Source organism: Gouania willdenowi, chromosome 3 (genome assembly GCF_900634775.1).
Source record: "Gouania willdenowi chromosome 3, fGouWil2.1, whole genome shotgun sequence".
In the NCBI taxonomy this organism is placed as follows: domain Eukaryota; kingdom Metazoa; phylum Chordata; class Actinopteri; order Blenniiformes; family Gobiesocidae; genus Gouania; species Gouania willdenowi.
The window spans coordinates 28,815,947-28,837,410 of NC_041046.1; the positions used below are offsets into that span (position 1 = coordinate 28,815,947).

At 40.1% G+C, this 21,464-nt stretch overlaps 2 protein-coding genes across 6 annotated transcripts in view; both read left to right on the forward strand.

Moving 5' to 3' along the window:
* nfat5b (nuclear factor of activated T cells 5b) overlaps positions 1-7,047 on the forward strand; it is a 40,926-nt gene extending 33,879 nt beyond the window's left edge. For all 3 annotated transcript variants that reach the window (XM_028476582.1, XM_028476590.1, XM_028476598.1), the window contains 2 exons: positions 1,201-3,019; positions 4,827-7,047. In XM_028476582.1, the coding sequence (XP_028332383.1) occupies positions 1,201-3,019; positions 4,827-5,065 (2,058 nt within the window). In that variant the 3' untranslated portion in view covers positions 5,066-7,047. The remainder of the gene's footprint in view (positions 1-1,200; positions 3,020-4,826) is intronic.
* A 6,382-nt stretch (positions 7,048-13,429) lies between these two features.
* kars1 (lysyl-tRNA synthetase 1) lies at positions 13,430-21,380 on the forward strand. 3 transcript variants are annotated; one of them, XM_028436250.1, is made up of 15 exons: positions 13,430-13,583; positions 15,155-15,321; positions 15,554-15,695; positions 15,814-15,979; positions 16,073-16,166; positions 16,265-16,451; positions 16,809-16,934; positions 17,115-17,234; positions 17,384-17,546; positions 17,894-18,067; positions 18,265-18,350; positions 18,437-18,522; positions 18,610-18,736; positions 20,579-20,722; positions 20,831-20,905. In XM_028436250.1, the coding sequence occupies exons 2-15, from the start codon at positions 15,182-15,184 to the stop codon at positions 20,903-20,905; spliced, it is 1,830 nt and encodes a 609-aa protein (XP_028292051.1). In that variant the 5' UTR covers positions 13,430-13,583; positions 15,155-15,181. The 3 variants fall into 3 exon arrangements, with proteins under 3 accessions (XP_028292051.1, XP_028292060.1, XP_028292043.1); XM_028436259.1 differs by lacking the exon at positions 15,155-15,321 and having other exon boundaries at positions 13,433-13,583; XM_028436242.1 differs by lacking the exon at positions 13,430-13,583 and having other exon boundaries at positions 15,182-15,321; positions 20,831-21,380.
* The last annotated feature ends 84 nt before the right edge of the window (positions 21,381-21,464 follow it).

Consider the following 21,464-nt stretch of genomic DNA (forward strand, 5'->3'; position numbering starts at 1 on the left):
CAGCAACATCACAGTATTATAACATGCTCTGTTAAAAGCATTTTACTGCAGCGCTTCTCTCTCTCAATGTGCACACAGCTTAGCAGCAGCAACAACAACAACACGTGTCACTTACAGCAGCTCACACGGAGGCTGCTGCGCGCACATGAACAACACATGCACTACAGATTTCTAGTGTAACAATTACAAAACAAACATAATGTAAATCAAGCAGCAGTAATTACCATTCAAGCAGAAAAGTCACCAATTCCATCTTCTACTCCTCCAGACCATACATACACTGTTAAAAAAGATGGCGCTCCAGCCCGGGAAAGGGGCGGGACCTGTGAGCAACAGCTGTCAGACAGTCCATCAAACACAATCTTGGCTCTGATTGTTTCTTTTTGCTCGGTCGCGGTGCATTCTGGCAATCTGCCAAAGGCTGCAGGAGCAGCAGGATGAGGGGCTCAATAAGCCTGTTTTTTCACACAAACTACTAGTTTGATGTAAAGCTGTTCTTACATAGTGACAGCTTTAGCAAATATGACAAAAAGTCAAAGAGTTGCGGACTGCATCTTTAAAATGTCTTAAATCAATGTTTCAAATGTCTTACATTTAAACAAATAAGTAAAATTTTATGATTGTGACTGGTCTCAATTTTCGAAATAAATGGTAGCATTCTTTTTTAATTTTTAAAAAATAATTTACTGTAACATTGTGCAATCATGACAGCTGAACCAATTACAAAACAGTGACGTGGTTGCAGGTCAACAACATGGGGATTGGGGAAATGTAAATTTAGCATTAATTGCCTGTCCAATAATGATTTTTCTTCATGGTTTTTATTTTTTGCATTTTTTATGTTGTTTTATAGATTTCTGGCTTTTTGTAGTCATTTTGTGTGTTTTTAGAGTGATTTTGATCATTTTAGCCAGTTGTATTTGTGTATTTTACTGCCTTTTTCTGTATTTTTGTGTGTTTACATTGGGGGGCTGCCAGTGGCACGTCTGCACTAGACACTGGGTAAAATGTACCCTATCACTATGTAATGAATGTGGTGTTTTTCCCCCCCAATTGTGTTCACTGTGAAGTTGGTCTTAATTGGAATTTCTAATGGCAATAAGTCAGAAGTCTTGAATTTAATTTGACTGAAGCTGTAGGAACCCTGACATACAATAATGATCCACATATGACTGTCTTCTATATGTGTGTTTCTGGCAGACTGATGACTTATGTCCCACCCAGCAGCAACACTCCAACATGACAGGACACCAAAATAAAAGCAGAGCGTTTCCCAACAGCATGTCTCAGCCTGCAGGCGATCCTGACCAAGACATTGCTCCAGGTTTTACTGACAATGAGCCTTTAAGCACCATTCAGAAGCAAGACATTGCAGTCAGCAGCTCCTTCTCTGTGCCAGACGAACCTCTGCTGCAGCAAAACCAGCAGTCGTTCCTTGTGGAGTCCAGCAGAGATTGTCTCAGACAGGAGAGGCCGGGGCCGGGTAGCGCTTCTGGAAGTGTAGGCCGACTGTGCAGTGAGCCTGCAACACAACAGCAACAGCTGCCAATGTTTCCACCTGATGAAGTGGCCCAGCTGGAGGAGGCAGTGAGGCAGCTTAAAGCAAGAGGGTACTGCAGTCTGTCACTCCAGTCTGACAACGCCATTAGCAAACAGCAGCAGCAGCAGCAGCAGCGCATCCAGCACCAACAACACATCCAAAAACAGCAGATTCAGCAGCAGCAGCTTCAACATCAACATCAGCAGCAGCAGCAGCAGCAGCAGCGAGCTTTGGAGACTTTGCAGCATCAGTTGTTTCAGTCTCAGATTCAGATACAGTGTGGCATGTTTCAGGAGGCCCCTCAGAGCAAGAACACTGAGCATCAGGGCTCCCCTCAGCAGGTCGTACCCAACCAGGCCTCGCTATTCCAAGCAACCCAGCAACAACAGCAGCAGCAACAACAGCAGCAAGCAGCTTTATTTCAGCAGACAAATGACCTTTTGTCCATACAGACCAACTTCCTCCAACAAACACCCTCTCACCCCTCTCCTCCGCTTTTTCACAACCCCAGCTCTTTGGCCGAAACACAAAATCCACAGGGGTCCCTGTTTCAGAAAGCTTCCCAGGACCAGGTGCAGGCCTCTCTCTTTCAGAACACAATGACAGTGCTACAGTCTCCAGAGCAACAACCCTCAAATGCTGGACTTTTTCTCTCTACTCAGCTCTCAACCAGCAGCCCTCAACAACAACAACAGCAGCAGCAGCAGCAGCAAGAAGGGCAGCAGCAGCAGCAATTGGCATTCCTTAATGCTCTCCAGTCCGCTTCTCCTGAACCCCAGTCTGTTTTCCAGGCTCAGGCCCAGATCTCTCCGATCCAACAGAGGAATCCCATGGAGCAGCAGCAGCAGCCACCAGCACAGCCGCCCCAACAGGCTGCCATGTTTCAGAGCCTCTCCTCACACTCCTCAGCAAACACACTGTCTCCAGGCCAGCAGCAGCAGCAACAGCAACAAGGTGGCCTGTTATTCTGCAACAACGCCCTGCCCACACCCGATCAGGCCTCCAGCCTCCTGTTTGGCACACAGGGACAGATGCCTCCTCTGACCAGCAACAGTCTCGTTTCTCAAGAGCCCCAAAACCCTCCCATGCTTTTTTCCCAAGCCAACATGGTAACAGTAAACCAGCAGGATCGCTCTGAGCCCATGGCCTTGGGGAACCCCACTGAGCCCATGCAGCAAGATCTGTTTCAAGAACAGCAGCCTATGCAGCTTGGCAGTGGAACCAGTAACAGGCAGGAGCAGCCAGTGGGTCTCTTCATGCCTCAGTCCAACATGGCTTCTCTGCAGGGGGGCCTCGCAGCTCGGGAGCTGTCTCAGACCCCCATGTTTGCCTCTCAGAATGGGGTGGCCAACCTTCAGACCACCTCTTCCTCACCTGATCAACAGCCACAGTCTCTGTTTCAAACAGCTGTGAGTGGGAGCATCAACGCCCCCAGCCAGCCCCAACAACCCGGCCTGTTCATGTACGGCATGCAGAATGGTTAGTGCTTATTTTGCCTCTCACACCATCTTTGGAAAGTGGATGCAGGGCCGGCTTTAGCTCATTCAGTGCCCTAGGCAGGAGTCGACTTCCCTGTACACAGTGTACACATTATTATTTATTTCAAATATCAAGACAAAACAATGCAATTCTGCGACATAACAAACCATTGAAAAAATTTTTTTTAATAAATTAGAATAATACACTATATTACAATATAACACCTACAGGTATAGTTCAAATGTCCCAATGGAACAACAACAACAACAATGGTGCTAAATCCAATCCGAAGGCATCTATGGTTTCATTAAATGATTTATACAGTGTTAAGGGTCTCTTTCACTTTTATTTTACATTTTTAAATATGACTCCCCTCCAGCAGATGACGTCCTTGGCGGCCACCTGGGTTGCCTAGCAGCAATGCCGGCCCTGACTGGATGGATGATTAACCTTCAGTTGTCTTCCAATAGGGACCATTCCTTGAGTTGATTCAAATAATTTGTTTGTTTTGCCTTTGCAAGAATTTTCACACTTAGGAAAAACTAAAGCGCCATGTATTTTATAACCTACTGTCAAACATGTTACAGCATTTTGCAACTTACTGTACATGCCAGAGACTCAGGAAAGAGTGACAAGTTCAATAGAAAATAGAGGATTTTAAACTTGAGTTACTTTTGTAAAGGGGTAGTTTAATAACTATGGAGATAGATGTGTGTCTTTATTACTCAATCAAAAAATAAATATTTTCAATTAAAGAAAGAAAAAGTGTTCAAATGCAAAATAATATTTGAGACCCAAATAATTGCATTTGATCATTTCTTTTTTCTTTAAAGTAAACTTTTGTTTGATTGAAAAGGTTTTTTTATTGGAGTCATTTTTTTTTTTGTATTTGGACCATATTATGGGTATTACATTTTTGTCTTTATTATTCAGTCAAAAAATAAAACATTTCAATCAAAGGAAAAAACTAATTTTAATTAAAGAAAAAACAACTTTTCAATCCAAATGCAATTATTTGGGTCTCAAATATTATTTTGCGTTTAAACTTTTTTTTGATTGAAAAGTGTTTTTTTAATAGAAGTTATTTTTGTTTTGATTGAAAATGTTTTTTTATTGAATAATAAAGACACAAATCTACCTGCATAATTAATAAATACATTAAAATGCACAAACTTGTTTGCAAACACAAAAAATTAGAACAGAAATATACAAATTGACTCCAAAAACACAAAATTGCACAAAATGATTGAAATATATACAAAACGACTATAGACAAAAAGACTTCCAAAATGCAATATGCAACAGAAAGTCTCAAAACGCACACAGAATTAGAACAAAAATGCATGAAATTTGTGGGGTGGTTAGATTTCCTTTGTCTCTAGCATTGAGGTTAGTTCTGAGGTTGTTCTGTAAACTTACGGTTACATTTTCCATATTCAACACTTCTTTCATTCTGTCCCACTATTGCTTAGCACAGGGAGGTTGTGGTTCAAGCCAGCTAACTGTAATCATTTCATCAAGATAAGAAAAATTATTAAAATGTTAATTGCAATAGCAAAAAAAAAATAGACAGCATTTTAACACCAAGTGGTTGACTTTTATTGTGGCTGCTGCCCCCAAGTGGTTAAAACCAGCACTTACTTTTCATTTGAAACAAGAGTTTTTCATGTTGATGCATCATTTTCTAATTCTGCTATTTTAATTTAAATTATTGAATAAACGTTCTTAGTATTACCCCTGTGAGCTAATTGCAAGTGTATATTTAATTGTATTTTGTAACTCCTGATCTTCATCCTCTTCCTTGCAGAGTGTGGCCAGTTGATGAACACTCCTGGAAACACATTGTCAGATCAGATCATAGCGATCAGCCAGTCTGGTCAGAACCAAAGAGAAAGTGATGCTCACATCCAGTCACTGCTCAGCCAAACGCTCTCCCAGCCTGGACCTGTGCAGAGCAGCATGTCTGCCTCCCAGAACATGGAGAAGATAGACGACCTGCTGGTCAGCCTGCAGGAGTCCGGCAGCAACTTAACTCGTTCCTACTAACCAATATACTGATTTTTTTTTTTGATTTTTTTTTTTATCCGTACATACAAAAACCATTTTTAATGTTGAATGTATTGTTATGTTAAGAATGATTTGTGTGTGTGTGTGTGTTTGGGAATAGTATTTTTATGTGGTCACAAAATGTTCTCTCTTATAGTGAAAAGGTGTTTTTATTCTATTTAATAGTCGAGCAATTATCTAAGGAGCATTGATATGATTAGTGAAGATTCATTTTTTACTTCTTGCAATCATTCTGGGCCAGTTTCCATCTTTTTTTTTTTTTTTTTAAAAAAAAAAACAACAGAAACACAAACAGTTGCATGAATGATTGTCGTCATCAACTCTGCCTGGACCCAATCAAATTATCAAAGTAAATGGACACTTAACTTAAACATGCTAGCAAACATCTCCTGCTAACTTATTTACTGACTCCCTACTGGTAAAAACCTGAACAATGTGAGATTTAGATGTGAAAACAAGTAGATCTTGGCCCTTTTTTTGTTGTTGTTGTGAAGTTGTGTTTTTATCTGTTTGAAGACGATTGATGATGATGTCGAAGTGTTTTTTTTTAAAGTCTGGAGAGGCTTCAGTCAATAGTGTTCTCTTTAAAACCACGTTGTTTTTTTTTTTTGGTCAGGTCTCGTTAGATGGAGGGAAAGGTTTGGAAGCTTGAGCTGAACTCAGAGAAAGTTGAAAGGAAGCTGCAGGTGACATGGGTTTAAAATGGTTTGACCTGACTCAGCAGAAAGCGTGTGGATAAGCTATTACCGTTGTCATCAGCTAGTATCTACCAGGGGTTCTGGGTGAAGCTGTAGCACCCACAAAAAATGTGTTTTGTGACTCTAATGATGTCATCTAAACGTTTAGATGCTCAGTAGTTTCATTCTGCAAAAACTTGGATATGATATGTGAGTATAATGTAGATAACTAGGTCTTTATTGATATAATGTATTTTCAGTCAATACAAAACGTATAATATTAAGAAGAAGAGTGTACAATAGGTATATATTTTTGTCATTTATTGGTATTCAGCGTCAGGCACGCATGAACTAGGGTACTATGTCCGACCAATAGGAAAGGTGCCTTTTCACAGCTTTTATAAATGTGACTTAGTGAATGTGGGAAGAGGTTTAAACCCATCCTCTTTTCTAGCTGCAAATCTCATCCAAACACACATCTCATCAACCATGTGCAGGATTAAACTAACCCACGCTAACTGTGTGCTCGTCTACAGTCGGCTCGTGGCCTCGGGACCAAAGTTTGAATGTGCTTTTTGTGAATCCTGGTGACAGGCCAGTTTTATGGCTCTGTTTACAGGTTAAGACCAACATATACATGGAGTCTGCCTTCCCTCGTCTGTATAAACAGAGTTTGTGTTCTACTGTAGACGGAGCGTGTTGTGTTTTTAGAAAATTAAGACCCGTTTGTTTCAAGTGAGATGTGACTGTAAGTGCATGCACGAACAAGAGGCAGGCCTTCACCATGACGGTCGTGCCTTTTTCACTCGTCTTTTTTTCTTTTTTTTTAATTTTATGTACAGTTTGTTTTGAATATGTTAAAGTCGTTACATTTTGTACTCGTTCAAATTAGCTACTAGTGACCTCCACTAATGCTGTTTAGTGTGAGGTCAAACTAACTGTCTGTGTGGTGTGTAAAGGGATCGTACTGGTGAAGGAATGCTGAGAACAGAGCTGTTTGAGGTTGAAACAGAAGAAGCAATAATTCCAGTGTTGGTATTTATGATTGTATTATTTGCCTTAGTTTATAGAAAGACCTTTTTTTTTTTTTTTTAAATCTGTATTTCCTGTGCCTCTGGGCGGAGAGCACTGTCTAATTTATTCATCTTTTACTTGTTCGCACTTTTTATTTCCTGTAATCCAAGTGCTGTTTCTTACACCTGTTAATTCTTTTAACTTGCATCCCCTAAATAAACTTTCAATCACACATACTTTTGTAAAAAAAAAAAAAAAAAAAAAAAAAAATGTAGATTCCTGTGCATGGTTAACTTTTCACAAGATGTCGAATCTGATTTATAATCAGATCGTATGCCCAGAAGAACTTTTTCAACAAAAGGCTAAGTATTGGACCAACGACTTTCAGTATTTCTACAGTGAAAATAATACAACTTGTTAATATACATTATGACTGTATTTGTGTCACTCTATTACACAAAGTTGGAGGATACATGGCAATAAAATGTGTCCTTTTTATGTTAAGATTTTAAACCTTTTTTTTTAATTATTATTATTCCTCCATCAAAAAGAACAGACGGACAACAACAAAATACACAAAATGACACCGAAAACACACAGTCATGAGAGAAAAATGCTTAATTTCAGCAATAACACACTAAATGAGAGAAAAAACACAAAATCACTGCAAAATATTAGAGAAACAACATAAGAAACAACCGAACAACAACAAAAGCACACACACACACACACACAGAATCATTTTAAAAAACGACACAAAACACACTACAATAGAGCAACCAGATCTGTGTGAAAGATTTAAGCATTAATCAGTGTTTGATCCCATCATTGCATTTATAGATTAATTGTTGACTATGGTATATATTTTATATATATATATATAGCTTATTGTCAAATTTCGTATAATATAAACACCAGTAGATGCTAGTTCTGTCATTTGTGCAGCTTTAATCGATATGTAGATCTCCTAATGTCGCCTGAAATCACTTCTCTTTTTCTCATGGGGAAGACGTCAAAGGTTTAAAAGCACAAAAGTTCCCAGTCTTGCAGACTTCTCCCAGGGCTGCTGAGAATTCTGGGTGAATTGTCCTTTTGTGCAGCAAGAAAGAGCAGAGAATCAAGAAACTGCATCACCCACAGTACGTCAAAATGTCATTACAGCAATCATTGTTTTAACACACTATAGGGCTATCATTGTGCAAAACATATATTTTTAAATTAAACTAATATTACTGTTTATACAATACACATTCAATATATATTCTATGTAAAATGTTATATATACAGTTTATACATGCATATCAAACATAAATATGTACACACGTACATGTATACACACATACATACACATGATTCTACATAATATTAATAATATATCTACGACACAAAATTCATCGATGAAATTTAAAATACAAAATAGTGTGGCAATATTTAAATGAATGATTCTCTGTGACAATATACCTTTTTTTTATGTATTTTATACCATTATATACATATTGTACATTATCGTTGGTGTCCTTTGTAAAATTGTTTATCTTCCTTATACTTATCAATCAATCAATCAATCTTTATTTGTATAGTGCCAAATCATAACCAATGGTATCTCAAGGCACTTTACAGTAGAGCAGTCTTAAGGATGGACTCTTCATTTTATGGATACACACATATGCATATATACGTATATACACATACATATGTATCCCACACCCAACATGAATTCATCATGGCGGCAAGGAAAACCTTCTGTTAAGCAGCAGGAACCTTGTGTGGATCCCATTCCTATGATGAACAGCCATCCACGTTATGCTGTGTTGGGTGTGTGCAGAGAAAAGGGTGGAGACAGAGCCGCTGAGTCTCTGTAACTCCACACTGAGGATCCCACGGACCTGCAAGACAAAAGCCAGAAGGAGTACAGGAGCAAACACACAAGGGAAGAAGCAGACATAGAGGGAGTGTTTGAGAGAGGAATGGGACCCTCTCCGGTCCCTCTCTAACCTAAATGACCTCTCTCTTAACGCCCTCTCCAACCTCTCTCCAACCGAGCATGCCAGACCCCCCCCCCCGGCAGTCTATGCCTATTGCATCTTAATTATGAGCTATGAGCTGGTTCCTAACTAAAAGCTTTATCAAAGAGGAATGTTTTGAGCCTAACCTTAAAGGTAGAGAGGGTGTCTGCCCCCCGAACCGTGGTTGGTAGATGGTTCCAGAGAAGTGGGGCCTGATAACTGAAAGCTCTTCCTCCTATACTACTTTTAGAGATGAATGGAACAACGAGTAGTCCAGCATTTTGAGAGTGTAGTGCTCTGGGGGGATTGTATGGCACTACAAGCTCCTTGAGATAGACTGGTGCCTGTCCATTTAGGGCTTTATAAGTGAGAAGAAGAATCTTGAATTCTATTCTATATTTTATGGGAAGCCAATGCAGAGAGGCTAATACAGGAGTAATGTGATCTCTTCTCCTAGTTTTAGTCAGTACACGTGCTGCAGCATTTTGAACCAGCTGAAGTGTCTTAAGCGACTTGCTCGGGCAGCCTGCTAAAAGAGAATTACAATAATCCAGTCTAGAGGTAACAAAAGCATGGACTAGTTTTTCGGCGTCGCCCTGAGACAGGATAGATCTGATTTTAGCAATGTTACGGAGATGAAAGAAGGCAGTTCTTGAAGTTTGTTTTATGTGAGAGTTGAAGGATAAGTCCTGATCAAATAGAACCCCAAGGTTTCTAACAGTTGTGCTTTGTGCCAGAGTAATGCCATCTAGGGCAGTTAGGCTAGCATAGGTTTCTCTAAGGTGTCGCGGGCCCAGTACAATGACCTCAGTCTTGTCTGAGTTGAGAAGAAGAAAATTTTGGTCCATCCAGGCCCTAATGTCCTTTAGACAGGCCTCAAGTTTAGATAGCTGATTTGTCTCACCTGACTTCATTGATACATACAGTTGGGTATCATCAGCATAGCAGTGGAAATTAACAGAGTATTTTCTCATAACATTACCAAGGGGGATCATATAGATACAGAAGAGGATTGGACCTAGCACAGAGCCCTGAGGAACCCCGTAGCTTACTTTAGTGTACACAGAAGACTTATTATTCACGTGTACAAACTGGTACCTATCAGATAGGTAGGACTTAAACCAGTTTAGGGCAGTCCCTGTGATTCCAAGTAATTCCTCTAATCTCTCTAGTAGAATATAGTGATCTATAGTGTCAAAAGCTGCACTAAGATCTAATAAAACCAGCACTGAGTCGTCCTTCATCTGAAGCCCAGAGTAGATCATTAGTTACTTTAACTAAAGCAGTCTCTGTGCTGTGTTGAGCTCTAAAACCTGACTGGAAGTCCTCGAACAGGCTGTTGTTTTGAAGAAATTCACAGAGCTGAGCTGCCACAACTTTCTCAAGAATCTTTGAAATAAAAGGAAGATTAGATATAGGCCTGTAGTTTGCTAAAGTGCTGGAATCAAGAGTAGGTTTTTTGAGAAGGGGTTTGATTACAGCTACTTTAAAGGACTGTGGCACGTAGCCTATTGATAGGGATATATTTATTGTCTCCAACAAAGATGGGCAGACTAGGGGAACAACTTCTTTAAACAGCTTAGTTGGGATCGGATCTGAAAGGCAGGTCGATGGTTTGGAGGATGAAATAATAGAGTTAAGTTCCTGAAGTCCTATATGTGTGAAACAGTTTAGGTTAGGCCTATTTACATTTAATGGTACAGCAGGCCCAGGTGAAGGCAGGGAGTGGCTAATTTTATCTCTAATCTTGTGAATTTTATCGTTAAAAAATGTCATAAAGTCCTCACAGCTGAGGGCTAGAGGAATCATGGGCTCAATAGAGCTCTGACTTTGTGTTAGCCTGGCTACAGTGCTGAAAAGGTACCTCGGATTATTTTTATTTTCTTCAATTAGTGAGGAGTAGTATGTAGATCGACTATGTCGTAAGGCTGTCATGTATTTACTATGGCTTTCTTGCCAAAGTATTTGTGACTCCTCTGTTTTATTGGAGCGCCACATTCTCTCTAATTTACGGGTTGTTTGTTTGAGTGTGTGAGTTTCAGAGCTAAACCACGGAGCTTTCCTCTGACGTTTAATAGTTTTTTCCCTCAATGGGGCAATTGAGTCCAAGGTGGATTTTAGTAGACTAGCAGAGCTATCGACAAGCAGATCCAGTTGAGAGGGGTTATAATTAATGTCATAGTTATTTATTGGATGGTGCACTGAGTTTAAGGCAGCAGGAATGGCCTCTTTAAATTTAGCCACAGCACTGTTGGATAGATTTCTACTTGTAACTATTTTATTGCACAGTGCGAGATCCTCTAGGATAATGTTAAAAGATATTAAAAAGTGATCTGATAGCAGAGGATTTTCAGGGTAGACTTTTAGTTCATTAATATCAAGGCCATATGTTAGAACAAGATCAAGAGTATGATTTAAACGATGAGTAGCTTCATTAATAGTTTGAAAAAAGCCAACTGAGTCTATTAGGGACATAAAGGCTGAGCTCAGGCTATCACTATCTTTGTCCACATGGATATTAAAATCTCCTACTATCAGTATTTTATCAGAACTGAGGACTAAGTTTGATATAAACTCAGAGAATTCTGATAGAAATTCAGAATAAGGGCCTGGAGGACGGTAAATTATCGCAAATAAGACTGGCTGGCAGGTTTTTGATTTGGTATGAGATAAATTTAGAACCAGGCTTTCAAAGGAAGTGTAATTGGCCTTTGGTTTAGGATAGATTAGGAGAGAGGAATGATAAATAGCTGCTACACCACCTCCACGGCCTATGTCTCGTGGCATATGAGTATTTAAATGACTGGGAGGAGTGGCTTCATTTAAACTAACATATTCATCTTGATACAGCCATGTTTCAGTTAAACAGAATAAATCAAAGTTATTTTCTGAGATAAGGTCATTTACTAGTAGAGATTTGGATCTCAGTGATCTAATATTTAATAGAGCACATCTAATGCTTTTATGTTTTGGTGTTTCTAGATTTGAGATTTTAATTTTTTTCAGATTTTTATAATTGATAGCTCTTTTATTTGATTTTATGTTAAAATCATTGTGAAATATGGGTCGGGGGACTGACACCGTCTCCATAAAATAATATTCATCACCATCACAACAGTTGTCATGGCGATGAACACAGCTATCCTGATAGCAATGGGAGGGAAACTGTCCTAAGGCAAGCGCAGAGGGGCGTGGAGGACTCCCCCTCTGTAACATGGTCTCATTCATGAGATGTCATAAATGTGCCATGTTTTCTGATAGTAGAGATGCTCCCTCCAAAGTAGGATGGATTCCATCTCTTCCTATCAGGTTCGGTTTCCCCAGAAGGATCTCCAATTATCAATGAAGCCCACCTCGTTTTCTGGACACCACCTCGATAGCCAGCGGTTAAATGATGACATGCGGCTATACATGTCATCACTGGTCAGATTTGGCAAAGGACCAGAGAAAATTACGGAGTCCGACATTGTTTTAGCATAAGCACAAACTGATTCAATGTTCACTTTGGTTGCTTCCGACTGGCGACGTCGGGAGTCATTAGTGCCGACATGGAGGACTATTCTATCAAACTTACGATTACTCTTTGCCAGCAACTTTAGATTTGATTTTATGTCGCCCGCTCTGGCCCCTGGGATGCACCTCACGATGCCCGCTGACTTCGCTAGCTTCACGTTTCTCACTATGGAGTCGCCAATTATCAGAGTTTGTTCCCCGGTGAGTGTGTTGTCCTCACGGAGGGGGGAGAACCTGTTTGAGACGTGAACATGGTGGTGTCCCGAGCGGCTTTTTGACCTTCGACTATGCTTACCACGGACAGTAACCCACTCATTGCTGGCCGGGGGGGAGGCTAAGCTAGAGCTAGCACGGTCCGCACCGGCTAGGTCCTGCTTGCTAGCTTCGGTTTTGGTATCAGGGGTGCGGAACCGCTTCTCCAGATTGTTGATCCTCGCCTCCATATCTAACAGTACGCTACACTTTATGCAACTACCATTGTCCCTAAAGGAGGACGAGGAGTAACTAAACATCTGACACACCGGGCAGGAGAGCGGAGGGGAGGAGAGAGAAGCTATAGGTGCTAAATTTAAGCTAAGCTAAGGACAAAAGGAAGTTTAAAGGAGATTGTACTGCCTATAAGAGGCGAGATTGCTTTTTACTTAACCTTCGTACGTTTAACTGTACGGTAAAACAAGTGTTTTCAAGGCTAAAATATCAATGACAACAAGTTTGATTAGCGTTAGCAGAACACAGTAGTAGAGCGCTGCAAGCAGCGGTAGAGCGTAAACAGGAAATGATCGATACGTCACCACGATACGTCACCACGTCAGCACGTCACCAGCACAACTCAGTGTACTTACAATATATGACTCAGAAAGCATTTTAAACTGGTTCATGTTGGTGCTTTGTTTAATTTAATCCTTTGGGCAGTTCCATAAGTTAACCCCTGCTATTGTTATACTCATCATTTTCTCTGTTGTTCTGGCATATTGCACCTTGAAATGTAGTTTTACTCTTAAATTATATTCCCCTTTTATCTCTAAAAATAGTTTTCTGCAATTTATATATATATATGGTTGACTGTGTAAGTATATAAGAAGATATATTTCACCGAGAAACCAGTGGAGGGCAGTAATACCCCTTGTAACGTCTACACTGCCGGAAATAAAGAAAAATCAAGAAGAAGAAAAGCACAATTCTGTTCACGCGCTTTTGCCGTGCGTGCGCGCTCCCTGGTCTTTCCTTACGTCGCATCAAGAACATGGCCGACGTGACAGTGGTGGACGGAGACAAACTCAGCAAAAAGTGAGCTCATTCTGCTCTTCTTTCTCTCTCACTCTGCTCTGGGCTCCTCATACACTCATTGTTCCACAACATGTTCACTCTAGGACCATTTCAGATATTTTATCTGTCCCAGTAAAGCATCAGGTTAGCGATATCATTGCCAAGCGATTGTCCCATATGGAAGGATATATGCAAGCCTTCAACTCCCAGAATTCAGTTCGCTTTCCAGCTGGTAGTTGTAGTTCCAAATCTAATCGACACGTTTGATGTAGTGCATTTATTTGCCCAATAAAACTACAACTCCCTAAAGACATTAGCTTTATTACATATTTCGATCATGCAATATTTCGCTTTCTCTTGTTCGTGACAAAAGTCACTGAGTTTTGTTATGGAATTGCTCTATATTCCATGGGAATTGTATTCAATTAAGTATGTTTAGAATGTAATTGCTGCTTTATTAAGCATTTAGTTTGTTGATCCTGATACTTATAATTTCTGAGGTTGTTCTATTATCAAACTGCTGACCTTGACGTGATTTTGTGTTTATGGGCAAGCTTTATGTGACTGCAAAACACTTTAAAAGCATGATAAACCTGATAGTCAAGTAACAAAACAAATTTCCCTCAAACATTGTTGTGTGGATTTATTCCCAATTAAACAAAAGGCTAAAATATAATGATACTAGTTCTACTGTTCTTGGGGAATCAGCAAAGTGAAATAATATAGTAAGTCTTGACTTGTATGTAATCATTTACTTTTTCTTTCACAGTTAACATAATAGTAAATGAAGTGTGAGCCATATTACATTAAGTATATTTGTTTCAATTTTAGTAAAGATTTTTGTTTATTGTTTTTCTTATGTTATGTGGAGTTAAATTGTTCTTTCCAAAATTCTATCTCGGATGCATGCAGGAGAGAAAGTGAAAGTACAATACAATATTCACTACATTCACTAAGTACTTACCACTGTTGTGTAACACAGTATTGCAGGCTTAATTTATGTTACTTCTTTTAGACTCTAAAGAATTTGTTTTTATGATTTTTAAAATGTTTTACTTTGTTGGGCCAATAAAGACAATTCTATTCAGAATAATCATAGCTTTAATCACACAAACATTAATGCCTTTATTGGAATTTCTCTGAATTCTCAACTGAGAAAAGCAGAGTTCAAATTTGCGTCAGTGACTAATTGGCCCACCCAGATCAAAATCCTTGCGCTGCCAATCGCCCACACACACACGGTCACACCCAGTGTTTGATTGAAAAGTTTCACATAGTTTTAAAAGCACCATTTGGTTCTTGCGCTTTTGCCGTGCTTGATCTTTCCGAGCGTCGCATCGAGAACATGGCCGACTTTGCAGCGGTAGACGGAGATGATCTCTCCAAAAAGTGAGCTTGTTCTCCCCATCTATCTCTCTCACTTTGCTCTGGGCTCCTTATATAATCATTTTCCCAAAATATTAGTCTTTTTTTCTGGCCCAGTAAAGGTGAGAGATATATCGGCCGACCTCTTGATGACGGTCACACCTGGCAGACAGAAGCAGGAGTTCTTGGATGTTCTGTGCTATGTCTCAATGTGTCTATTTTCCCAGGTCTGTCCTCTGACTATACTAGTCACTATGCTGCATCTGGTCAGGGCAGCCAGGCACCAGCTGTGCCAAGCCTTTGGTGTGAGGGGACAGTGGTTAAAATATGCTTCCCCATGTAACGCCACAGTCCCGACTCACATTTATGGGAACCGATGGAGAGGTGACAAAAGGTTGGTGGCTTTTCCATTCCAGTGTGAAAAACAACCAACCTTTTGTCATCCTGCCCCCCTACCTTTTCATGTTTTGCATGCCTTTTGATAGTGCTTTGTGTGTTGTGTATTTGTTTCAAATAATTTTTCCATCTGGGATAAATGTGAGCTTGTTTTTGTGACAATTTTAATTCATGTCACCTTGTGGAAACGATTTCAGCCATTATCTAAGCAGGTCTTTATTTCTCATCAGTGAGCTGAAGAGGCGGATGAAAGCTGAGAAAAAGGCAGCAGAGAAAGATGCCAAGACTAAAGAGCAGGAGCCACAAAAGGAGTCCAATGACCAGGCAGCACAAAAGGCCTTTGGGATGGACGAGGAGACACTTGATCCAAACGTAAGGTTTGATGCTGGTAATAAAGTGGCAGTAGATGTTTAATACTTGAAATATCAACATACAACAGACTTGTATTAGATAAAGGTAAATATATTTTTTTTCTCCTCTTGTCACGTAGCAATACTTCAAGATCCGCACTCAGGCCATCCAAGAGCTGAAGGGCACAGCGGAGGATCCGTACCCACACAAGTACCATGTGGACGTGTCTCTCACAGAGTTCATTGAGAAGTACAATCATCTACAGGCTGGAGAGCAGCTCACTGATATTGTTCTCAATGTGTCAGGTACCAGAGATCCTTCACGGCTTTTTACTAATTCATATTTAAAGCACTGTAGTTTGTGAGTAGATCTTTTATTGAACTTTCTACGTTTGACAGGCCGCGTCCATGCCAAGAGGGCGTCTGGGGCCAAGCTGATTTTCTACGACTTGCGAGGGGAAGGTGTAAAGCTGCAAGTTATGGCCAACTCAAGGTGCAGTGTCCAAACTGTGGCCGATTCTTTTTTCTTTTACTACATACTATGTTAAATATTAGCACACAGTACCTAGCGTTAACTTTGCTTATTTACAGAAGCTACAAGTCTGAGGAGGCCTTTGTTGCAATTAATAACAAACTTCGGCGTGGCGACATCATCGGTGTCCGTGGAAACCCAGGGAAGACCAAAAAAGGGGAGCTGAGCATCATTCCCATTGAGATGACTTTACTGTCACCCTGTTTGCACATGATGCCCCATCTCCACTTTGGCCTCAAAGACAAGGTAAAGCTCATTATGCTTTGACAATGGAATACACCTTAAAGAAAAGGGCACAAATTAAGTTTTAGTTAATTGTGTAATTTTTGTAAAAAAAAAAAGACTAATTGTCTTACAGTTGATTTTCAACACTCACCACACCTAGGAACATATCATTTTCAAGCCAAAACTTACTCGGCGCTTTGCCCCTGTGCGACATCCCCGTTGTTTCCTTTTTAGTTCACAGGGGATGTCGGGTCATAGGCTAGCGTAGCATTAGGACAGAGTGCTAACAGCTGATTGGGCTGTAAACTGGCTTGGAACAAAGGACTAATGCCTACTGTCACATTTGGTACCAAATCATTTGAAATATTTCTCTCAAAGGAAACCCGATACCGCCAACGCTACCTGGATCTAATCCTCAACGACAATGTGAGACAGAAATTCATCACTCGCTCCAAAATCATCACCTATCTGCGCAGCTTCCTGGACCAGCTGGGCTTTTTAGAGGTGAGAAAGGAGCACAGGAGTGCAATCACAGTCACAACCAACTCTATGTGCAAGAAGCTTCTTAACAGTAAATGGTTTAACCCTAAACAATGAGGAAAAACCTGTTTCAATCTCTTTTTAACTTGTTCTCGTTATGTAAGCCAGAATTAATGTGTTGAGCAATGGATGTTGTTGCTTTAGATTGAGACGCCAATGATGAACATTATTCCTGGAGGTGCTGTGGCCCGTCCTTTTGTGACCTACCACAATGAGCTGGATATGAAACTGTATATGAGAATTGCTCCTGAGCTCTACCACAAGGTAATGTTTTTTTAAGATGTATACTGTTGCGATATAAATGTATTTAATTACACATTAAGCAGTTTTCAATATTCATGTGCAGACCAACATTTATTTTATTTTATTTTTTACTTGAATGTCAAATTGCTGTCCTTGTGTCTTTCTCTCAGATGCTTGTGGTTGGTGGAATGGACAGAGTCTATGAGATCGGGCGTCAGTTCAGAAATGAAGGCATTGACCTCACTCACAATCCAGAATTCACCACCTGTGAATTCTATATGGCTTACGCCGATTACCACGACTTGATGGACATCACAGAGAAGCTGCTCTCAGGTAGCAACAACATTGTCTTTGTGATAAAACAGCAGCTTGTCATCATTAGGGTCCTGTGAAGCTGGATAAGTATATCCGGGATATATCTCCGTTAGTGGGCTTCACCTAACCAAACATTCTATGTTAAAGAGCCCCTGTACTATGAAACAGGATATAAACACGTTCACTTAAGCGGGGTGACAGGGGTGGAGATTGCAGCATCAGACCAATGACAGAGAAACTGTGAAGCATTCCCACTTTGCAGATCCACTGTTTTTTGTATTTTTCCTTTCATATTTTGGCGTGCTACTACTCTGCCAAAGTGTGTATATGAATGCCCTCCTGAATTGAGCACCTTCTCTTCTCAGGGATGGTGAAGCACATCACTGGAGGGTACAAGGTGACCTATCACCCCAATGGTCCCGATGGAGAGGCCCATGAGATTGACTTCACTCCACCATTCAGAAGAGTGAGCATGACACACGACCTGGAGAAGATTATGGGAGTCAAATTCCCGCCAACTGACAGCTACGACACTGAAGGTAAGAAATGTGGAGATGGTCTTTAAGATGGACTTTAACAACATGAAATCAGAAAAGGGAACCAGTAGTAGGAGGATTAACCTTGTTTCATTAAAGTAGCCAAAATAAATGTGTCCAACATAGAAAGCCTGCATTTCTTTGAGTTAGTGAGTAGTTAGTTGAGGTTTTTTTTAATTGTTTTTTTATTGTGCCTTCAGAGACGCGTAAATTCTTTGACGATCTGTGTGCTCAGAAGGGAGTTGACTGTTCTCCACCCAGAACAACCGCCCGCCTGCTGGACAAGGTGCTTCAGTCTTTTCTTTGTAACAGTAACCATTTATAAATTTATGGTGGATTATTCATTAAACATTTGCTTTTCTCTAATCACAGTTGGTTGGAGATTTCTTAGAAGTCACGTGTATCAACCCAACATTTATCTGTGAACACCCACAAATCATGAGTCCACTTGCAAAATGGTGAGGAAAGAGTTGTTTTGTGCTCATATTTACGCAGGAATCCAGCTCATCGTCTCACACAGTTTGTTGTTGTTGTTGTTGTTTCAGGCACAGATCTGAGAAAGGCCTGACGGAGCGCTTTGAGCTCTTTGTGATGAAGAAGGAAATCTGCAATGCTTACACAGAGTTGAATGATCCAATCAGACAGAGGGAGCTGTTTCAGCAGCAGGCGAAGGTGCGTAGAAAAGTCTGCAATATTTCTTTGTTTCTTTACCTTAGAGATCAGGCTTTGTAGTGGTTTCAGGGTCCCCACAGTCATGAAATTCCTGGAAAAGTTATGAAATTTGAAAAAATGATTTTCCAGTTTTGGAAAGTCATGGAATAATTTAACTGGTTTGGAAATATTGTCCATTTCATTTTAATGTTTAAAATCCAACTTTCGCTATTACTATGGGACATTAAGCAAGTCCCTTAACACCTTGTGTTGTACATCGCTTGATAAATGTGTCTGCAAATTCCAATTGTAATCTTATAATTAAACATATCAACACTTAGTTAGTTTATTATTGCAAAATGGGTGTCAAAGGCAATTGCGTCATAGTACGATGCTATATGATGGATAAGTGATGGACCTGCATTCCCTCCTGTGCCACATTTTTGCTACTAACCGTGGCACACTGTCAGAGCTCTGTTACACTAGTACACTGGAAAGGCCCGCTCATTTTTGCGAATAGATCGTTACGGTTCAGAACTAAGTCGGGGACACTTGGTAAATCAATTTTGGAAAAGTTTTGAAAAATCATTGTGCAAAAAGTGTGGGAACCCTGTGGTTTAGTGCATGTTAACTTATTCGGTGCCATTGACGTAATATTACGTAATTTCAAATCCATGCGCTCAGTGCCATTGACATAATATTAGGTTATTTACATTTTTTTCACAGAGATTACTAGAAAACGCCCTGGCGGAGGTCCCTCATCAATATCTAAGATGTAGTGTGATGTAGTAACCAACTGTGCCCTGAAGCGCACCTTTAGATGATAGATTATCCACTGATGTTACCATTAGCTAAGGAGGAAGAAGCAGGACGGGGGAGATTATGGTGCTATGGAGTAATATTGTGACGTATCTAGCAGCTCACAGCTCCACATACTAACACAGAACATGTGTGGACCTGAGTGGATTATTGATAATGCTGCGATCATGAGATAAAACCATCAATTAACTGGGCCAAACGGGTCATTTCTGCGTGTCAAGAGGAAGAGGAAGTTACGTCTGTGTAATTGACGGGGGGAGGCAGTCAGCAAAACATTCAACTGTAAGCCAGGTAGCAGCAAACCTTTGGATGAGAGATCATCCGTGATGGACAGAGTTTAGAGGCAGAGAAAATTTGTTTACGAGACATAAAATGGCGCTACGAGAGTTCATGCTGAAGTTCCCAGCAGCTCACACTTGACCAGAGCATGTGCGGAACTCAGTCGAGTATTGGAGAGTAAGGCAATGGTGAGAGAAAACGATCAAAAAAATGGGGCGAGCGTTGACTCTTGGCATGTCCGGAAGAAGAAGGAAGTTGCTTGTGTGCAGACTGACTGGAGGAGAAACTTGGAGGAATGCCAAAATACAGTAAGAAATCCATTCAACTCTGACTCAGATAACAAAATAATAATAATTTTACCATCAAAAGCCCGGTCTCGGTGTTGTTTTTGTAGTTTTATAGAAGGAAATAGTGTTGAGGTGTCCCTAAAGCTAAAAAAAAAAAAGTCACTAATAGGATTTTTCAGAAAAAGCCGTTTTTCTCAGATTTTTGTCACAAACTGGCGATTTATGTGAAACTTGCCTCTATTCACCTGCTGAGTACAGAAGAACAAAACAAGCTAGAAACAAATTTCTTTTTTCTGAAAAAAAGTAGAGACTAATCTTTCTGAATCAGATTTTTATAGGACAAAATATTCTGTGGGTTTTTAAAAATCAGTCAAAATGCTCAAAAATGGCTGGCACTGAGGGGATAGAAATTCTGAAAATGGCTGGCACTGAATGAGTTGAAGAAAAATAGTTTTTTTTTTTTTTTAATCCTTTACAGGCCAAAGATGAAGGTGACGATGAAGCCATGGTCATTGATGAGACCTTCTGCACTGCACTGGAATACGGTCTGCCACCTACTGCCGGCTGGGGGATGGGTATCGATCGTGTCGCCATGTTTCTGACAGACTCCAACAACATTAAGGTTAGCGTCTGCTCTGAACTTTGATTGCATTATATGCATTATAGGTAATCCATAACTAACTTCTAAATTGAGATTTTCTGCATTTTTTGGCCTTTTTTTTTTTTTTAGGAAGTGCTGCTGTTCCCTGCCATGAAGCCTGACGATAATAAAACATCAGCCCCCGCAGATGGCTCATCCATCTAAAGAAATTACTATTGCTCATTTCACTTGTCTGCAGCTTCTCTTTGGCTATTAGGGGCCCTGGGGGGTTAGTTGGTTTACTGTCTCTAAGGGAAAATGTCTGGAACTGGTCATGAAACACGTGCTACTGGTGAAGGTTGTTTTGTTTGTGTTTCACACTTCATACGTCCTTGTTCACTGAAAAACTTTTTTAATATTGTCCTCCAAACAAAGAAAATGGTATCAAAACCAGTCCCAATATAGTACACAGAAGTGGATAAACTACCTGTTAACACTTACATTTGGTTTAATGTGAATGTACCCCAGATAAAGACAAAACTCAAGAACCTCAACTGTTTGAAACTATTTTAAATGCCAGGTTTTTTTTACCATCTCTGCTCTTTATCGCTGTTTGACATGATTGAAGAAATGATGGTTCATTATCTACCGGCCAAAGACTAATCATGGGTCTTGATAAATAAAATCAAAATAAAATATCTATGATCAACCATATCCAATCCTTTGTTCTTATGACATCTGTGACTAACTTAGAGAAGATTCAATGACACTAAAACACTAAAGT